General features: G+C 36.6%; 1 protein-coding gene across 1 annotated transcript; it reads left to right on the forward strand.

The window, feature by feature from the left end:
• The first annotated feature begins 6,649 nt into the window (after positions 1–6,649).
• LOC148872787 (Pentatricopeptide repeat (PPR) superfamily protein) lies at positions 6,650–12,367 on the forward strand. The gene is made up of 4 exons (XM_088967521.1): positions 6,650–9,316; positions 9,631–9,684; positions 9,935–10,054; positions 11,806–12,367. Exon 1 carries the CDS (start codon positions 6,787–6,789, stop codon positions 9,229–9,231), a length of 2,445 nt encoding a protein of 814 aa, XP_088823647.1. The 5' UTR covers positions 6,650–6,786; the 3' UTR covers positions 9,232–9,316; positions 9,631–9,684; positions 9,935–10,054; positions 11,806–12,367.
• The last annotated feature ends 6,105 nt before the right edge of the window (positions 12,368–18,472 follow it).

Genomic DNA, 18,472 nt, shown 5'->3' on the forward strand with positions numbered 1-18,472 from the left:
AATACAAAGTATATAAATATATAAAATATTTTATATCATATATATGTGAATTAAATAATTGGTCGAATTCAGATATTTATTGAATCGAATCAAGTCATATCGAATTCGAAATCGGATTTTCGAATACCATTGACACCCCTACACATAGTAATGAATTGTCAAATAGCAAGACGGACGTGGATGGCTGTAGAACTAGAAGCCCATATCCCAATCCTAGTGCAGGAAAGAGAAATTTAGGGATGGATGGATTAGAATGATAGAAGACGAAGTCAGAAAAGTATGACTACTTGTAAGGAGAAAAAAAAGTTTATGATTAGACCTATAAACCGATTAAATTCGGATTTTTAAATACCGTTGACAGTCCTATTTATGATGCTGGGAATACATGATATTGAAAATGCTTACAACCAATCATGTATAATCAGGAACTCTAGAAGAAAGATTGTTTTGTGAAAACGGGCCTTAATGACGATTGGTTTTTCCCTCCAATTATATTCCACCATGTGTCGACAGAAACACTTTATAGCACCTCGGCGACACATGTGGCAGGACCCGCTTGAATGCATCTCTATAGTTCAGCTTATGAAGTCCGACTGAACTCTAACCTCACATAAGGGCACCTCAGCAAATCGTCCTATTAGCCTGAAGCACACGTTCGACTTGACTACACTGTGCTTCCAACCTACATACTTGACCTGGGCAGCCTATGGCCGTGCCGTGTGGACATATCCTAGAAGCAACAAATATATAGACATCAGCAGCCCGAACATGTTGAGCACGTCTCAACGGATCCTCGAGGTCTATATAGAGGTGAGCCTTCATCCTAGGTACACTCACATATATGCCAATATACCCACTCATTCACTTTGATTCCTCCGTGTAGACTTGATTGTCACCTCAAAGAGCTTGGGATATATTGACTTGAGCCCCAGAGACCCTTGCTCAAGACATTCACTTGGGCTCTCTGACGTCGTCTTTCTTGCAGATCAGCTACTTAGTTGAAAAATCAAGCTCTAAGTCATCTCTGCCAATAGGGATGCAAAGCTAGGAATTTTTATGAGGGGGTCAAAACCTAAAGTTGATTGTTGGGGGAGGGGGGAGAACAAATATTGATGCAAACTAGATTTCCTGCCACTACTCTCTAACCACACTCTACGTACCTTGAATTGCAGCCACACATCGCCATCTTGGATTGTGAGATGCATGGATAAGTTTATCATGGATAGGGTACAGGTAGAAAAAGTGAGTAGGAAATCTAAGTTCATATTTATGGGCCATGAGGGGAGACCATTGGGATGGGGAGTTGGGGAGGGGGGAAATTTGCGTGGAAGAGTATATTACAAATGGGAATTTCTGGACCATAAGGGAGCTATGGCTCCCTTGGGTCCCTTGGCTCTACCCATGGTCTAGTTAGTTCGTAGGCACTTATTGATTGAAGTTAGACTCCAAAATTATTATTGATGACTTTCTAAACAAAAATCCGGTGTTGTGGACATGAAAACCATAAGTACTGTCATCGTTTCACTTGATTCAAGTATACTTTCAAGCCATGCTTGCAATAGGTGTGCAAAACGGATTGCAACATCCGAAATTCGGTCCCTTTTTTTAATTTTTGGATCGGATCATATAATAGGATTTAGTTAAAAATCATATTGAATATGGATCACCTCTCTATCTGATTGTGTGTGTTATTTATTTATTTGTAAATATATTTATATTACATTTTATATTAAATATGTATATATGTGATGAAACTAGTTGAAAAATACTTGTATTTTTTGTTTTTCTTTATATAAACTGTTATATTTTCTTTTTCATTTTAATAATTTATTAATTTTTAAAATTAAATTGAATCAAATCAAAATCGGATGTTCAACATCCTTAACGGATTCAGAATGAATCAATGCTTATAAGATCCAATCGGTTCTTCATAGTGGATCAGATTTACAAATTATAGTATCGGATCAAATTTAGATAACCCTAATTCAAATCCAATCCACCTATTTACATCCCTAGTTGGCAAGCCATACTTCCCTTTAATTATTTTTGCCCATAAGAATTCCTTGTCTTAGAGTCTTTGTTCAAAGTTCAAAGTGTGAAAAGACATCCTCTCCACATTATATTTTAGTAGGCCCATGTGCAAGGCCCAAGCCATCCCTTTTTAAACCTAAATTTTTTCATTCGACTCCTAAACATTTAGTCGGTCGGCGGTGGTTCTGTTCGATTTCTCAGCAGTGGCGTTCTCAGTCAACGGTCCTGTTCGATTTCCCTCTCCCTTCCTCCCTCTTTCTTGCGTTTTCTCTCCCCTGTCTTCCCGCCGACCGCCTCTTTGTTCTCAGTCGGCTGGCGGCGGTCCTGTTCGATTTCTCAGCAGCGGAGTGAAGTCCTATTCGATTTCCCTCTCCCTCCCTCTCTCTCCCCTGTCTTCCTATCGACTGCCACTATTGTTGTTCTGAGTCGGCCGGCGATGGTGTTGTTCAAGGTAGGCAGTAATGAAGATCTGAAACTCTCGATCTAGGATAAATCGGTCGACAAATTCTGTTTGAAGGAAACCCTCGATCCAGGCAGTAACGAAGATGTAAAACCCAGCTCCAACAACGACAACTCCTATGCTCTTTTCCGACAACGAGTCAGATAACACCGGGGAGTTGACGGAGGTTTGAACGACTCGGGTTCTGAGTCTAGCTCGATGGTTTGTGTCTGTGGAGTTCATGAGAGGGAGAAGGAAGCAAATAGGGAAGGTTTGAAGAGTGGTAGAGAGAAGCTGAATTATAACTTATAATAATTATCAAATTATAAATTTATTAAATATTAATGTTTTTATTTTTCATAATTTTTATTTGTATTAATTATTAATTATTTTAATTTTTTATAAAATTTTAAATATTTTAATAGTTTTAATTTAATAATTTGATATTTATTAAATATTCTTTCATTGTTTCATGGATTTTATTACTATTTTCATTATTATTTTAACTCTTAATAATTTGTTTTTAATATAAATTTATATGTATTTGTCAGCTTTATTTGTATTTTAATAAATTATTTTTTATTTTTTTATAATTTATTCATATTCTTAATATTATTTTGAATTTAATAAATTATTTATATGAAATAATGAAAATTGAATTCAAAATTATCACATAATCTATCTTAGGGGTAAAATACTAATTTATGGATTTTCGGATGTTGAAAGGTTGATTCAACACAAATAACTTAATCCATGGAGAGCCTCTAAAAATAGAAAAGCATTCATGCCTCTTTTCAAATTTTGTATATATTTAATATCATTTTAACTTTTTAGATTTTAGATTTTAGATTATCAAACCTCACCTTACTAAGAATTTTCATAAATTGATTTAAATATATCCTCAATTTTGCAATTATACTTAAATTACCTTCCCACACTTTTGTTTTTGACGATTTAAACATAAAAATAGCTTTACCATTTTTTAAGAAGTAAAATATGGTTATCTTCTTCCTTGAGACACCACCTTGCAAACCCTACCATCCCTATAAACAGAGTCGAAAGGATGTAGAATTTATAGGCTTGGTTGCCTCCCAGAACATGACGTTATAAAAAATGCAAGTTGAATAACATAATTATGGAATATAACTAAAACATGCTAAAGAGTTTAAGCATCACCATTAGTGAAATTATTAAAGCATATTAATAATGTGATGTAATATGTAGATTTTCCCAACTGCCAATTTTTTTTTATCCAAGGCATCATATAATCTCCAAGGTGATAGATCCTTAGGAGATTATTATTTATGGGAGATGTTTTCAATACATGGTGGGATGTGTTTATGAGGTCGTTGTGAGTCGCCCTATATGAGGAGCAAATCTCACCTCTCCCAGTGCATGTTCATATGAGGTGCTAATGTGATCTCATATATATATAATATTTTTATTTGATATTTAAAAAATTAAGAATTATAATAATTAGTTATTATTATATATAAAAATAAAGATATTGCATCTATAATATTTTTATTATATATATTGCTTTATTATTATTATTATTATTATTATTATTATTATTATTATTATTATTATTATATTATTATTATTATTATTATTATTATTATTAGGGTAAATCTCTTAAACTACCCCTCCCATGGTTTTTAAAACTGACTCGGTGACTGAATCGGTCAGGGGTCTGGTTACTAGTTCGACCGGTCGATTCGTTCTGACAAAAAAGATTAAAAAATTAAAAAAAAAATTGAAAAATGGTCAAAACCATTTGAACGGTTCAAATGGTTAACCGTCGGTTCAGCGGTTTGCTAACCAAAATCAACGGTCCGATTTTGAAAACCATGACCCCTACTATTCACAAAATTGACACACGGTACCCTCAATGTTTAGCTATTGTCTTGCGGTATCCTTAAGTTTTTTGACAATTGACTAGCTCTACCCCTGCCATTAATATCCATTAATGTTTTGTCGAAATTCATACACGTGACATCACATGATGCATAAATTTCTTCAAAACCCAATTTTTCCCTTTGTCCCTTTCCCTTCTTCTTCACCATCCTTCTCCCTGGCGGCAGCTACAGCAAACCACTTTGCAATTGTTCCACTCCCTGTCTCTCTGTTGCCATCACCACCACTATCGTTGTTTGTATCCGACCACTTTCGCCGACATCACTAGGTTTTTTCTGGCACCAAGTCCTTTCCAAAGGAGGTGGAGGATTGGTAGTTGCCTGCAACTATGCACCACAATTTTCAGAGGCTGAAAGCTTCGAAACAAGTATGAAGGAACAAGGGGAGAGGGAGAGGGAGAGAGAGAGAACGAGAGTTGCACCCATATAGCTTCATTCTCAAACCTCCATTCTTAGAGGTGGTGGTGGAGGCTATGGTGATGGCGGTGCTGGTGGAGGCTATTGATCTGGCAATGGCAGAAACTATGGAACTGGTAGTGGTAGTGGCTATGCAAGTGCTGCTAGCGAGGGCTATGGAGGTAGCGGTGGCGATAGGGGCTATGGAGGTAGCGGTGGCGATAGGGGTTATGGATGCAGCGGTGGCGGTGGTGGAGATTATGGAGGAAGTGGTGGTGGAGTTTATGGGAGTGGTGGTTGGGGTAGTGGAAATTATGGAGGTAGAGGTGGCGGTGGAGGTGGAAATTATGGACCAGACACGACGAGCCCTTTGTCGACGGCGATTGAAGGCAAAGGGACAAATCTTATTTCAATGATGGCAGTGATTTGAAGGATGATGACGATTCAGACAACGATGATCCATTGAACCGGTTCTCTTGAAACACCACAGTCTCTGGGCAAAATAGTAATGCCGCCGTCACTTTCGGCTACGATGATGCCAATGGTAGTTCTCTTTTCATCATCAAGAAGACGATGAATAGAGATAAAGATGGATGGAGGATAAGTAGAGGAAGAAGGAGAAAGAGAATAAGAAGAGTGGATGAAATTTGAGGACAGTGGAGGGCAAATTTGACATTTCATTTCCTTCCGTTAGCACTTAACAGCAATGACAATTGTCAGAAAACTTAAGAGTACTACAAGACAATAGCTAAACAGTAAGAATAACGCATGCTAATTTCATGAACATTAAGGATAGTTTAAGAGATTTACCCTTATTATTATTATATATGTATGTAAAATTATTCGAGTTCGGCTCGAAAGTTGAAATCAAGCCGAGTTGAGCTGCTCGAGTAGTTCGTGGCCACCACTAACCCATAATTAGGGTTGTTCATAAGAAGACCCAACCCAACCAAACCGACCAACCAGGTCCGGCCCAACCCGAATCAGCCGGGTTTTCTTCAGCACCGATCGGTTTTGGGTTGTAAAAAATCATAAATCGACTCGAACCGACCCGACTTAGTAGTTAGTAGTTAGTTCCTAGTTAGTATTTACAACCTACTTAGTTCCTACTTAACTAAGTTGTCTCTATCATAGTTACAACATAGCTTAATTTCTAGTCTTCTAGTTAGGAATGACATTAATGGCAAGTATTGTAAGACAACTATACAATGATTTTTTCTGGAAAAATTTTAAGAAAAGAATCAAAGGATTCTAGTTTTTATGGTCTTTTACACCAAATAGGCAACTAATTACAATTAGAATTATGTGTCATTTTTTTACTTAGATTATAAGGTTTCTTGAAATATACAAATTTCAGTATTATTTCTCTAATACAGTTTGACTTTTTATTTTCTTGATAACTTCTATTCTAACTTGTCCGCCCCAGCCAATTTTAGTCTTCTTTCTCTAATAGAATTATGTGTCATTTTTTTTCACATCAAATTTTAGTCTTCTTTTTCCAATCATCTACCAATTTATTACCATGGTTGAATTTAGAACCGAAACCGACCCAACCCGACTCAAACCGATCAGGTCGGTTTTGATTTCAATTTCAGGTAACCCGACCAGGTCGGATCGGTTGAAAAAATCTCAGTAAACCGACCCAACCCGACCCGCGAACAGCCCCATAATATATGATCGGATTCGGGTTAGATACGAATTCGAACCGGACAAACGGGTTTCGTTCGCAGCCCTACTCCTGGGATGAAAATAGTAGGGTTTTACGACCATTTGACAGAGCTGAGAAGGGTTTTAGCACTTGAGCCATAGGAGGAAGCTGCAAAATCTCAGCAAGAAAGCTTCACGACTATATCGTTCTCCTTCAAAATCGGGTAAGTTCTTCCACTTCCGTCTCCTCATCGCTGAGAAAGGTAGGGTTTTTACTTTTACAAGATGAAGAAATGGACGCATCTCTTCTGATCTGAATCTGCAATATGTTGTCAAGTTTTACCCTCATAGATTCCCATGTGGGTTTCAGAAATTAGATTGTTTTCTCGTGGAAGATCGATAATTCCTCGCAAATTCTCTCGTTTTTATTCGGTGGCCGCAGCTGCTGAGTTACATCATCACTTCTCAGTTCCGGCTGCTGATGGCAAACCGGTTAAAGTACAGGGAAGGGGTCGTTTAAGTGGTGATTTCTTTGAATTAGATAGTTTTGAAGTTGTTGAAATCCTGAAAAGCTTGAGAAAGGAACCCAATCTCGCCTTCTCATTCTTTCGCCAGTTGAAGGACCGTGGCTTCCGCCATGATGTTGAGACATATGCGACAATTATTCGGATTCTGTGTGACTCGGGTCTGGGGAGGAAGCTGGATTCTCTCTTCTCGGAGCTTCTCTCGTCGGAGAACGACCGCCCTGGTTTGGAAATTTCAAATCTTTTCGAAGCACTCTCCCGGAGATGTGAGGACAAGGGAGTGGGTAAGCGTTCAAGTCCACTGCTTCGGGCTTTTGATGGATTGGTCAAGGCCTATGTCGGTCTTGGCATGTTCGATGAGGCTATCGATGCCTTGTTCCAGACTGGGAGGCGTGGGTTAGTCCCCCATGCCTGGTCCTTCAATTTCCTGATGAATTCTTTAGTTGAGCATGGCAAACTGGATATGGCGATGTCCATTTACTGGCAGTTGGAGAGACTGGGATTGAATCCCAATATTTACACCTATACTATCATGATCAAGGCTTTGTGCAGACAGGGTAAATTGGAGGAAGCCCTTGATATGCTTGGGGAAATGGAAGAAGCCGGGATAAATCCTGATACTTTCACTTACACGACCTTCCTTGATGGATTGTGCTTGCATGGAAAGTCTGAATTTGGCTATGAAGTTCTCCAAATATGGCAGTGGACTGGAAAACCAATGAATGCCTTTGCATACAATGTTGTGATTCGTGGTCTTTGCAATGAGATGAAACTACAGACAGCCGAGGAAGTGCTTCTTGACATGGGAAGGCAAGGGGTGGTACCTGATGAATATAGTTACAGTTGCTTGATTCATGGGTACTGCAGAACTGGGAATGTACTAAGGGCCCTGTCAATCCATAATGAGATGATATCAAAGGGTATTAGGACAAATTGTACGATCATCAGCTCAATCCTTCAATGCTTTTGTGAAATGGGTATGACCTCTGAAGTGGTGGATCAATTCAAATATTACAGGGATTCAGGGATTTTCCTCGATGAGGTCTCATACAATATTGCAATGGATGCCTTGTGCAAGCTGGGAAAAGTGGAAGAAGCTAAGAGGTTGTTCAATGAGATGAAGGGAAAGCAGATGATTCCTGATACCATACACTTCACAAGCTTGATTAATGGGCATTGCCTGCGGGGCGAACTGGTAGATGCATGTGAAGTTTTTGAGGAGATGCAGGAAATGGGTGTTAAGGCTGATATTGTAACTTACAATGTACTTGCCAGTGGGTTTTCTAGGAATGGTCATGCAGAAGAGGCATTCAGGCTTTTAAATCATATGGATGAACAAGGTTTAAAACCCAACAGTGTTACATATGCCATGATCATTGAAGGACTCTGTCTTGGTGGCAAAGTGAAGGAAGCAGAAGAATTTTTTAATGGTTTAGAAGAAAAGTGTCCAGATGTCTGGACTGCCATTGTTAATGGGTATTGTGAAGCAGATCATATAAAAGAAGCCTATGATATGTTTTCCAGGTTGTCTAAGCAAGGGGCCTGTGTTAAAAGGAGTGCTGGCCTGAAACTTCTCAGTAGCCTCTGTAAGGGAGATGATGTAGATAGAGCACTTGTAGTGTTTAAGACAATGTTGAATTTTGGTATGGTCCCAGATCAAATTGCCCATAGTGAACTTATGGCTGCTCTTTGTAGGGTGAGGAAAGTGACAGAGGCCAGGGATGTGTTTAATGATTTGATTGAGAGAGGGTTAACACCGGATGCCATTACATATACTATAATGATAAATGGATACTGCATGATAAATTGTTTGCAGGAAGCCTGTGATCTATTTGAGAGGATGAAAGCTAACGGGGTTCAACCTGATGTAGTCACATACACAGTGTTGCTTGATGGCCATTTAAAGGCAGATTTTACAAAGATTCATTCCCATTTGCACTCAGGGGAAATAAAAGATTGCATAGCTGATGCTTCATCTTGGTGGAGTGATATGAGAGAGATGGAAATCAGACCTGATGTTATTTTCTACACTGTTTTGATTGATGGGTACTGCAAAATGGACAACCTTCAGGGTGCTCATGATCTTTTCAATGAAATGATTGAAGATGGACTATCACCTGATACTATAACATATATGGTCCTTATATCCAGCTATTGTAGGAAGGGAGACATGAAGAGGGCTAAGGATCTTATGGATGAAATGTCGTCCAAGGGAATATCATTAGATACCTACATGATCCCTGTATTAGATAGGATTTTGAAGGCCAGGAAGGTGTAGTTTTCACAGTGATGACTGATAACTGAAGATTTGTAAGCAGATAAGCAAATCCAAGCCGACTAAATTAGCCAAATCATGTATAGTGGTAAGAGAAGAGTTATTATTGTTAATTTTTTATGGTTCTGTTATTAACAATTATCCAATAACAATTGTTATGGGGGGCAACCTAGTTTAGAGGCTGAGCCTGTCATGTATAAGATTCAGCTTTGTGGAAACCCTAATAAAGCCATGAAGAATGATGCTATTAAGGTTTTTTCTTAGGTTTCTCCAAAATGCTACAATAGATGACTAGTTTTCACATGTATGATGACCAGATCAAATCTCCCTGCTACTGTTCTTAAATTACAATTTGGCTTTTCTCCTATAGCATCAAATAGTGACTCATTTATGTCCGTGCAGGCCTGAATAGAAGGCAAATGTATTTTTCAGAAGATTGGAAGTCACATATTGCAGGTAACAAACATTTGTGCAATATGAACTAAAAAAGAAAAATGTAATGTTTGATCCTTTCTCCCCTGTATGACTGGGGTGCTTTGCTTCCATTATCCTGAAATGGAGAAATATCTATTGCTTTTAACCTGCTACCATTTCCTTTTTGGGCATGTTTAGGATGCTAATGTGATTGGTGTGGATTTAGTACTTTTCCTTTTTTTCCTCTTACTTGTATGATATGCATTTAATTTTTGAGTTTATCTTTTGATAGGGTCTAAGGCACCATTGCTTGGTGGTTGGTGCAATGCTAAAACCGAAAATGTTGGATGACAAGCCTGAGAATGTAGGTTTGGGTGAGAGAGCAGTCATTTCATGCAGGAAAATGCTGAAGGTTAGGCCTGTACCTGGTCCATCATTTGCAAGATCCTGGATATTGGAACCAATATTAGGCAATGGCCCAATATCTACCTAGAATCAAACTGGAATTGTTAAATTTGCTTATGTCTGTGGAAATGTGCCTTATTGTAGGTTGATTCCCTCAGCTCCAGTATGGTGTTAGTGCTGTGCATAGCTTGAATTGATAGCCGGCATTGATCCCCATTTTACAAGTCTATTGTGTATGCACAGAAATTCATTGTTTCATTGCATCTGTTCTTTGCTTCTAGTTTTTCATATTGTTACGAGCAATCATTCACTTATCCATTACTAGTGTATTCTCACTATTAAAATTTACTCTTATGGATGTTTATTTCTTTTAAAATGGACATAAAAATTTCCAGATTGAAATATTTAACTACTATTCCATCCCGGTTAATGATTTTTTCCTGTCTCTTTTTTGTTTTTATGGAAATTTCCAAGAAACAATTGTTATTGTAAAAGGGGAAAATATGGCTATTATTTCATCCTGGAAAATTTTCAATCCATTTTACATTGAAACAAGTAGATCCAGGTGGACAATTTACCTCTTACAGCATGCTATCTGACAGGAGTCTGGATCTGATGTGCACTCACTATGCACAGGACACTACAGTTGCACATTGGGAATATCTTCCATACTTGTAGTCATTCATGGGGAGATATTCCCAGTGTGCAGCTGTACTGTCCTGTGCATAGTGTGCACCCACTGTTTTCTGCACAGCAGATCTGCTCTCATCTAAGAAATGGCATGAGAAATAAAAAACCTAAATTAGCATACTTCCTTGTATGGCTTAACTCTTCATGCTTTATATAGTGGCTTCATCACAATCCCACTTCAATATAAAATAGCCCTCTAAAGCCCTACCATTCCATGTACTCACCTATCGCTCCATGCACAACATGCATGGACCAAAAATTGATATAATATGTCATTGGGCATCATACTAATATTTTAAAATTTAAACCTTGGTCACAACATTCATTCTATTTGCTCATGTGCAAAATATATGTTCTTCTCACTAGTGTTTGTGTAATATAAACTCTCCATTCTCCACTGTAACTTTTAGTTTATTGGTTTGGGAAGCACGAATGGGGACTGAAGCCCTTTATTTATCAGATTTAGTTCCTATGTATTGAAGATCCCGGTTTCTTCAGTACAAAGACCAATGCTTGTTCCTGTTTGAAAGTAATTGAAAATTCTTTGTTTCTGAAGGGTAGGGCTTTCAATTTGCACAAACTATTACATCCACAAGAAGGTTTTTTAAATCCCTTGACATATTCTATGAATTTTCTTGATGGAAGCTCTGAAAATGCTAGCTTTAAACCTGGATTTGGTTTTTGGAAAATTTAGAGACTGATTATGCTAAATAGAAACTAGATGAGTGTTTGGCTATTAAGGAGTAAATTTTGAAACAACAATAACAAATTCGGTAGCAGCAATCTAGATACTTGTGGTTATCATGTCGAGATCAGAATTCTCATTACTTTCATAGGTCAAGCAAAAGGAGAAATAGAATAGATTGGATTAAAAATGATGAAGGAGAATGGATTAATAGTATGGAAGGGTTTGCTAATACTTTTGTTAATCATTTTCAAAATGTTTGGCTAATATTTTTGTTAATAATCTGGAAGGGATTGCTAATATTTTTGTTAATCATTCCCCCTTCCTCCTTTCTTGTCTTGCAATGAAAGTTTGAAGATGATCTTTTTTTTTTGGGTTATTAGTGAACATGATATTGAGAGGGTGTAGAGACTCCAAGGTGGTAGTGGCTGCAGAATCCGAACAGTGCTGTTTGGCGCTACAAAGATCTCCTGAAAAAAAGTAAAGTGGCTAACAAGGAATATGTCAGTTAACTTCCAGTGGATTAGCAGATCAGCAAATACCTCGGCAGACTCTTTGGCTAAACAAGGGGTTTCTCAGGCTTCTTTGTATTGGGCTAACCTATAGTTCTGTTCTGCTTATTGATAAGATTTGGGTCTGTACTCATCCTAAAGGGGAGGTAGCATCTCATGCCTCCTCCAGGGCTGTTTGTACTCTTCTTATTCTCTTTCATTCATAAAAAAAAAAAAAATAAATAAGAACATGATATTGAGAAGCTATGAAATCCCTTCTTTTGAGTATGTAAAGGATGTCGTTAAGTCCTTGAGGAGTTTGAAAGCTCTAGGACCGGATGGGGTTCCTGCATTTATTTATAAAAAAAAATTGGGATTTAATGGGGCAGGATATTCGTGATTTTGTTTGTTATTTTTTTGAATAAGAAATCATTAAAGAGATCGAATCCAATTTTATTGTCTTGGTCCCAAAAAGTTCCAAGTATCCTTGGTTAATTACTTTAGACCTCTTAGCTTCTGTACTGTAGTCTATAAAATTTTAGTTAAATTACTAGCTAATGGTTGAAGATGGTTTTAGATAAATTGCATTTTCCCAGTTCAAACTGTTTTATTCTTGGAAGACAGTTAATGGATAATGTTGTGGCTCTGGAATTAATTCATTTTATGAGAGTTGGCCTTGGTGCAATGGTTGGGTTGCCCCATTACAAGCTGGGTGACCAGGGTTCAAATCTTGGAAACAGCTTCTCTGTATATGCAGCAAGGGTAAGGCTGCATACACCTATCCCTCCCCAGATCCTGCATTGGTGGGAGCCTTGTGCACTGAGCTGCCTTTAAAAAAAAAAAACTAAAACATAGTGGTTATGTAGCTATTAAATTGGATCTTTCAAAAGCTTATGATAGATTGAACTAGGATTATCTGATGACAGTATTAAGAGCCTTGGATTTTTGTTCAGATTAGTGCAATATGATTTATTAGAGTATTTTATCAACGGGTTTTTCCATACTTATAAATGGTAGTCTAGGAGGATTTTTCGCTCATTCTAGATGTTTGAGACAAGGAGATCCTTTTATCTCCTTAAAAGGATGAACATGATTTCTGGTCTTTCTATTTGTAGAGAAGCTTCTAGTATAATTCATTTATTGTTTGCTGAGGACATTCTCTTATTTGGTAGAGCTTCTAAAGAAATTGGTCAAATTGGATGTTCTGAAAACTTTTCAGGAATGGTCTTTGTCAAATAATTAATATAAATAAATCAAGTGTTTATACCAGTAGGAATGTGCCAATGAATGTGCAAAGATTTGAGGAGCCAGTTAAAGATGCCAAGGCTTGATATTACTTCTTAGTATCTCAGAGTCCCTTTGGCTTGGAAAAGGAATAACTGTCAGGATTTAAAGTTTGTGTTGGATAAATTTTATAATAAGCTGAGTAATTGGAAGGCCAATTATTTATCTCAGGTAGTGTGTCAAGTTCTGATTCTGTGCTTCAGTCTGTACCTCAACATTGTATGAATGTTATTAAGTTGGAAAAATCTATGCTGCTGGAAAGACATGACAACAGAAGAACTTTGATTAATCAAAATCCCCATAAATACCACCTGATTGGTTACCACTTTTGTGATACGGGTTGATTGATTATAAGTTTTTCTGGTATCATAGTCAAACCCTGTTAAGTTTCCTAAAAAGATTTTGGATTAAATGGTGAAGTACAGAGAAAATTTTGTTGGGTATCTTGGGGTCAAAGTCCTATGTCTAATCTTAGATGGCCGTCTTGGGATAACTTGTGTGCTCCTAAAGATTGGGGGGATTGGGTTTCAGAAAGGTTGAAACTATTAAATTAGCTTTGAATTGTAAGCTATTTTGGAGGTTTCTAACTAATTCATATTCTTCCAGTGTTTGGAAGGTAATTGTAAATTGACTAAATTCTCCATTTGTTAAAAGAAGACCTGTCTTGTATTATTTCTAAAACTTCTAGTCTTAATATCTGGGCCTTGCCTTGTATTAAGGATTTAGATAAGTTTATTGTTCTCATAGTTCCTACTATTGGTTTTTTCATCTGCCTTTGTTGAAGGCGATGCCAAGAGTTCGGTAGGAATCTTATCAGCCTCAATGGAGTATTTACACTCGTTTTCAATTGCAGGAGCTTACTAACTAGTCTTCTTCTTTTCTCAGTTACCTATATCCTGGGTCATGCAATATTGTTGCTCATAGGATTGCAAGACTTTTTGATTCCTCTGTTGAATCATGATATAACTGAGATTTAAGTTGTTGAATGGGTTAGCCTATGGGTGTTGTCCCGAAAAAAAAAAAAGAGAGAGACCAAAAGGATTTGAAGGCTAGAGATCTTTTGCCAAATTTAGGAATGTGGGATAGACAACTTAAGAGTTTGTTTTTTGTGGAGGTGATTGATTTGATTTATAATACTTATATTTTTAAAAACAGAAATGGGGAATCGATAGGACACCTTATAAATTTCCGGGTGGCTAGGAATTTGTGGCAATATTAGCTTGACCTTATCTTAAGAGGGAAATACAGCTGGTCCCCCAAACAATGTCAAGGACTTCTTAGCTCAATGGCCTGGCCTGAAGTTCAAGCTAGGTGGAAGAGGCAGAAGCTTTTGGGAAGAACGTAATGGGAGAATCTTCGAGGACAGAATAAGACAGGATCTCTTCCCGTGAGTCAATTAGAACTCGGTGCCATTCTTTTCTTATTCAGTGGGTGATGTACAGCATGGTTTTCGAAGGTCCCAATAGAGGAGATGTGCAGAGAAGCTGGCTTGATCTGCTATTGACCTCTCCTCCCAATCTCAGACCTATTAACTTGCTGCCCACAAGGCAAGACAGATTTTATTCTGAACTTTGATGGAAGTTTTAGAAAACCCCTAGACGCCCCTGCGACTACAGGAATTGGGGGCCTTTTGAGAAGATAAAATGGATATCTGGTTTGGCTTTACAGTAGCCCAACCTCTACTTCAGATGCAACAGCGCTGAGGTTTGCCCTCTTGGAAGGGCTTAAAATTGCAGCCCAGCAGTTCACTTCTCTGGTTGTAGAAGGTGACTCAAGAAATGTCATCAATTCAGTTTCCTCTCATGATCCAGGCCCTCGGAAGCTCACTCATTTCTTTCTGGAATTCTAAGAGATAATCTCTAACATGAACTGCAGCTTTAGATGGATTCCTAGAAGCTTAAATCAGCTGCTAGATGGCCTAGTGAAATCAGGGTTTGGAAGGAATTTATGGTACAATGCGAGCACAATGCCTTCATAAGCAGGCTTTGTTTCTTTATGTTTCTCAAGGCCTGTTGTGCATCCTCTCATGTACATCCCCCCTTTTGACTAATGATATACATGTTAGGGGCGCCGGGGGGGGGGGGTCTATTCCAGGAAAAAAAACTAAAAAAACACTAGGAGAAAAATTTCTTCTCTTAATTGCTTAGCTACAATATTAGATCCTAGGCTTAGGAAAGATGGTTTAGATCCATATTGTGAAAATACGGATGTTAAAATTGGAAATAGAAAAGAAAAAATTAATAATTTATTATTTGAAATGTATAATTTATATAAATTTCAAATGGTAGGGCATAGGAAAATTGCAACTTGTACATATGCAACTTCTACTTCTAAAACATCTAGTCCAGTAGTGGAAAATAAAAATTTTGGTCTCTAATAAGTAAAAGGCAGAAATCTACTATGACTTAATTAATAAGTTCATTTACTGAATTTAATTTTTATTTACAAGCAAATTTTTTTAATGCCCCGTTTGACATGCCTTTTCGTGTGGGTTATCGACTTTTTAGAAGCTCGGCAGCCCACATTTTCGTTTTTTCCCGTTTGGTTGGGAAAAAAGATCTAGCCGCCAAAAGACATTGCATTGAAAAGACGTGTGAAGCCCATTTTGGGTGCTTTTTGGGAAGCTTCAAATGGAGCTTTTCGATTTTTTTTTTCAACTTGTCTTTCCGCAAAAAGTCACACCTTAATGAAATGGTCTTCAAGCTGTCAAGATCTTAATGCAAAAGCTCACTACGTCTTTTGACCGTCAAAGCTTTCAAAAGATATTTTAGAAAAACTTGTCAAACAACCCCTAATTTAGGTGATTTCTTCAACTCAAATGAGCTAAATAATTTTGATATTTTAGCTTGGTGGAGTGGATATAAAAAAAATTATCCAATTTTTCCCACCATGGCATGTGATTTGCTAACCCCTCCAGTGTCTACAATTACATTAGTGTAGGTAATAGGGTGTTGGACGATAAGAGAAACTACATGAATGATGAAAGTCTGGAGATGTGCATATACTTGAAAGATTGACTGAATGTTGATGATACATTGCAAGGTTAATGAGGGCATGACTTTGACCATAAGCATATATGGTCAAAGTCAAAGAGATGTAGGTGGAACTTGAAGAAAAATGATCAGTCAATATTTTTTTGTATATATTCAATAATTGTATAGCATTTTTAAAATTACTATAAATTTTATTTAAATTATTTGTTATTTTTTCAACAATGTAATTTTTTATTTTCAATTTATATATTATTTTTATATTCTATTCCATTTCCAACATGCCACTTATTGTATTGTTCAAATTCAAATGAAATAAAATTTCTAATTTTTTCCAATTTGTTGTCTATTTAGTATTTTGTTAATTACTTTGTGTTAAATTTTTATTTTTCCTAAAGTTTTATCACCTTGACTCTTTACTTAGCAAAAATAAAATAAAAATTAAAAAGAAAAAAAGAAAAAACTAGCCCGAGTTTACCTAAGCCCAAGGCAGACTCATAACCAACCCAACATGGCTCAGGCCTGCACAGGCTCCTACCATGGGCCGTGCTAGGCTGATTTACACCTCTAAGCACAATCTGAGAAACATTTTGACAGTAGTTTGCCGTATGGTATGACCAAGTTTTTTATAATCGGACCGGACAACGAACCAGTCAGGGGTCTGATTCTTGGATTGAATAGTTTGACCATTTGAACTGAATGGATGACCCGTTCTAACAAAAAAGTTTAGAAAATAAAAAAAAAGGTTAAAACCATCGGATGATTTGACTGCCCGAGTCAGTGGTTTGCTGACCAAATAAAAAATATTTAGTAAAATAACGGTTATGGGGTAAAACGGATTGGTTTCCATTTTCCGGTCCGATCGTGCTCATGGTTTGAAATGTTGGTGAACCTTTGGTTTTACATACTAACTACCAAAGCCAAACGTGATAAATATTGGGTGTGATCATTTGACAATAGTTTGGGATTGTAGCCATTTATCTCACCTGAAATTTCAGATATATAATATTTAAATAATGAAACATAAAAAATACAAATAAAAATACTATATGGTATAAAATATTTATAAATCAATTAAAATATAAAAAAGAAGATGCCCTGAATTTCTAAATGAGCTTAAATGGCTGAAAACCTTGATGGTGCCCCCTTTGGTTGAATGAAAATTCAAGTTGGAATTCAAATGAAATCAACGATTCAGCAGCAGTGTTCTGAAGGTCTTCACTGACGTTCTCTTCTAGGTGAGTTTTTGATGAATTATCTGAGATCCGCTTGTGAAAAGTTTGATTTGATTTGGTTTAAATCAACATTCGTTCAATTTAAATCGAGCTTCAAGTTGAGCTCAAGCTTAATGAAATTCGGATTGTGAGTCCAATCAAGTTTATATTATTTATAATATTTTTTTAACTTTCATATTATATAATAATAAATAATTTTTTTATATTCATAACAAGAAATAATATATGTATTAATTAATTTATATATATTATTTTTTATTATGTATAGTTTTATATCTATAATTTTGTATTTTTTTTTTATATGAAGATTGACTCAATATTGAGCCCAAGCCCAGCCAATCTTAAATATATAAGCTTTCGAGTTTTTCTACCAAGCTGGGCTGAGCCGAAAAGCCGAATATTCCCTAATCCTAGGATTAGGGGTGTCAACAGTATTCAAAAATATAATTTCGAATTTGAGATTCAACCTAATTGAATTGGATTCTGATAATTCGAATATATAATTAGTTGAATTCAGATATCATATTGATACTAAATAACTAATTGAATTTGAATTCGGATATGACTTGATTCGATTCGATAAATATTTGAATCGAATCAAATATTTGAGTATTTAATCAAATTCAAATTCAGATATTAATTTTCAAAATCCATCGAATATCGAATCGAATTTAAATATCAAATTTTCTAATCGGATTTGGATTCAGATATTACTTGATCTAATTCAAATTCGATCCGTTTACACCCCTACCTAGGACTCGAACAATATTTAACTAATTCTTCATCAACAATGAAACAAGACAAAGGCCCAACAAATTGGCTTAGTAATTTTCATTGTTCTAAGCGATTTATTATGGTTGGTTTGTGGCTAGGGAATCCAATGGTGTGAGGTAATACCTGAATTCAAAATTTGATTAGGAAATTCATGAGTCCGAACCTAAACCGGATCTAAGCGATGGCTTTACCATTATACCCTTTATAAAATAAAGAAAATAGCTCGTAATATAATTTTATTAGAGAGAAATAAAGGGAATATAGGTAATTTTGTAT

Source organism: Nelumbo lutea, chromosome 2 (assembly GCF_056320005.1).
Source record: "Nelumbo lutea isolate HS-2025 chromosome 2, American lotus-T2T, whole genome shotgun sequence".
Taxonomy (NCBI): domain Eukaryota; kingdom Viridiplantae; phylum Streptophyta; class Magnoliopsida; order Proteales; family Nelumbonaceae; genus Nelumbo; species Nelumbo lutea.

Coding starts and splice junctions, on each gene's coding strand:
- LOC148872787 (XM_088967521.1), top strand. CDS start 6,787: ATGTGGGTTTCAGAAATTAGATTGTTTTCTCGTGGAAGATCGATAATT.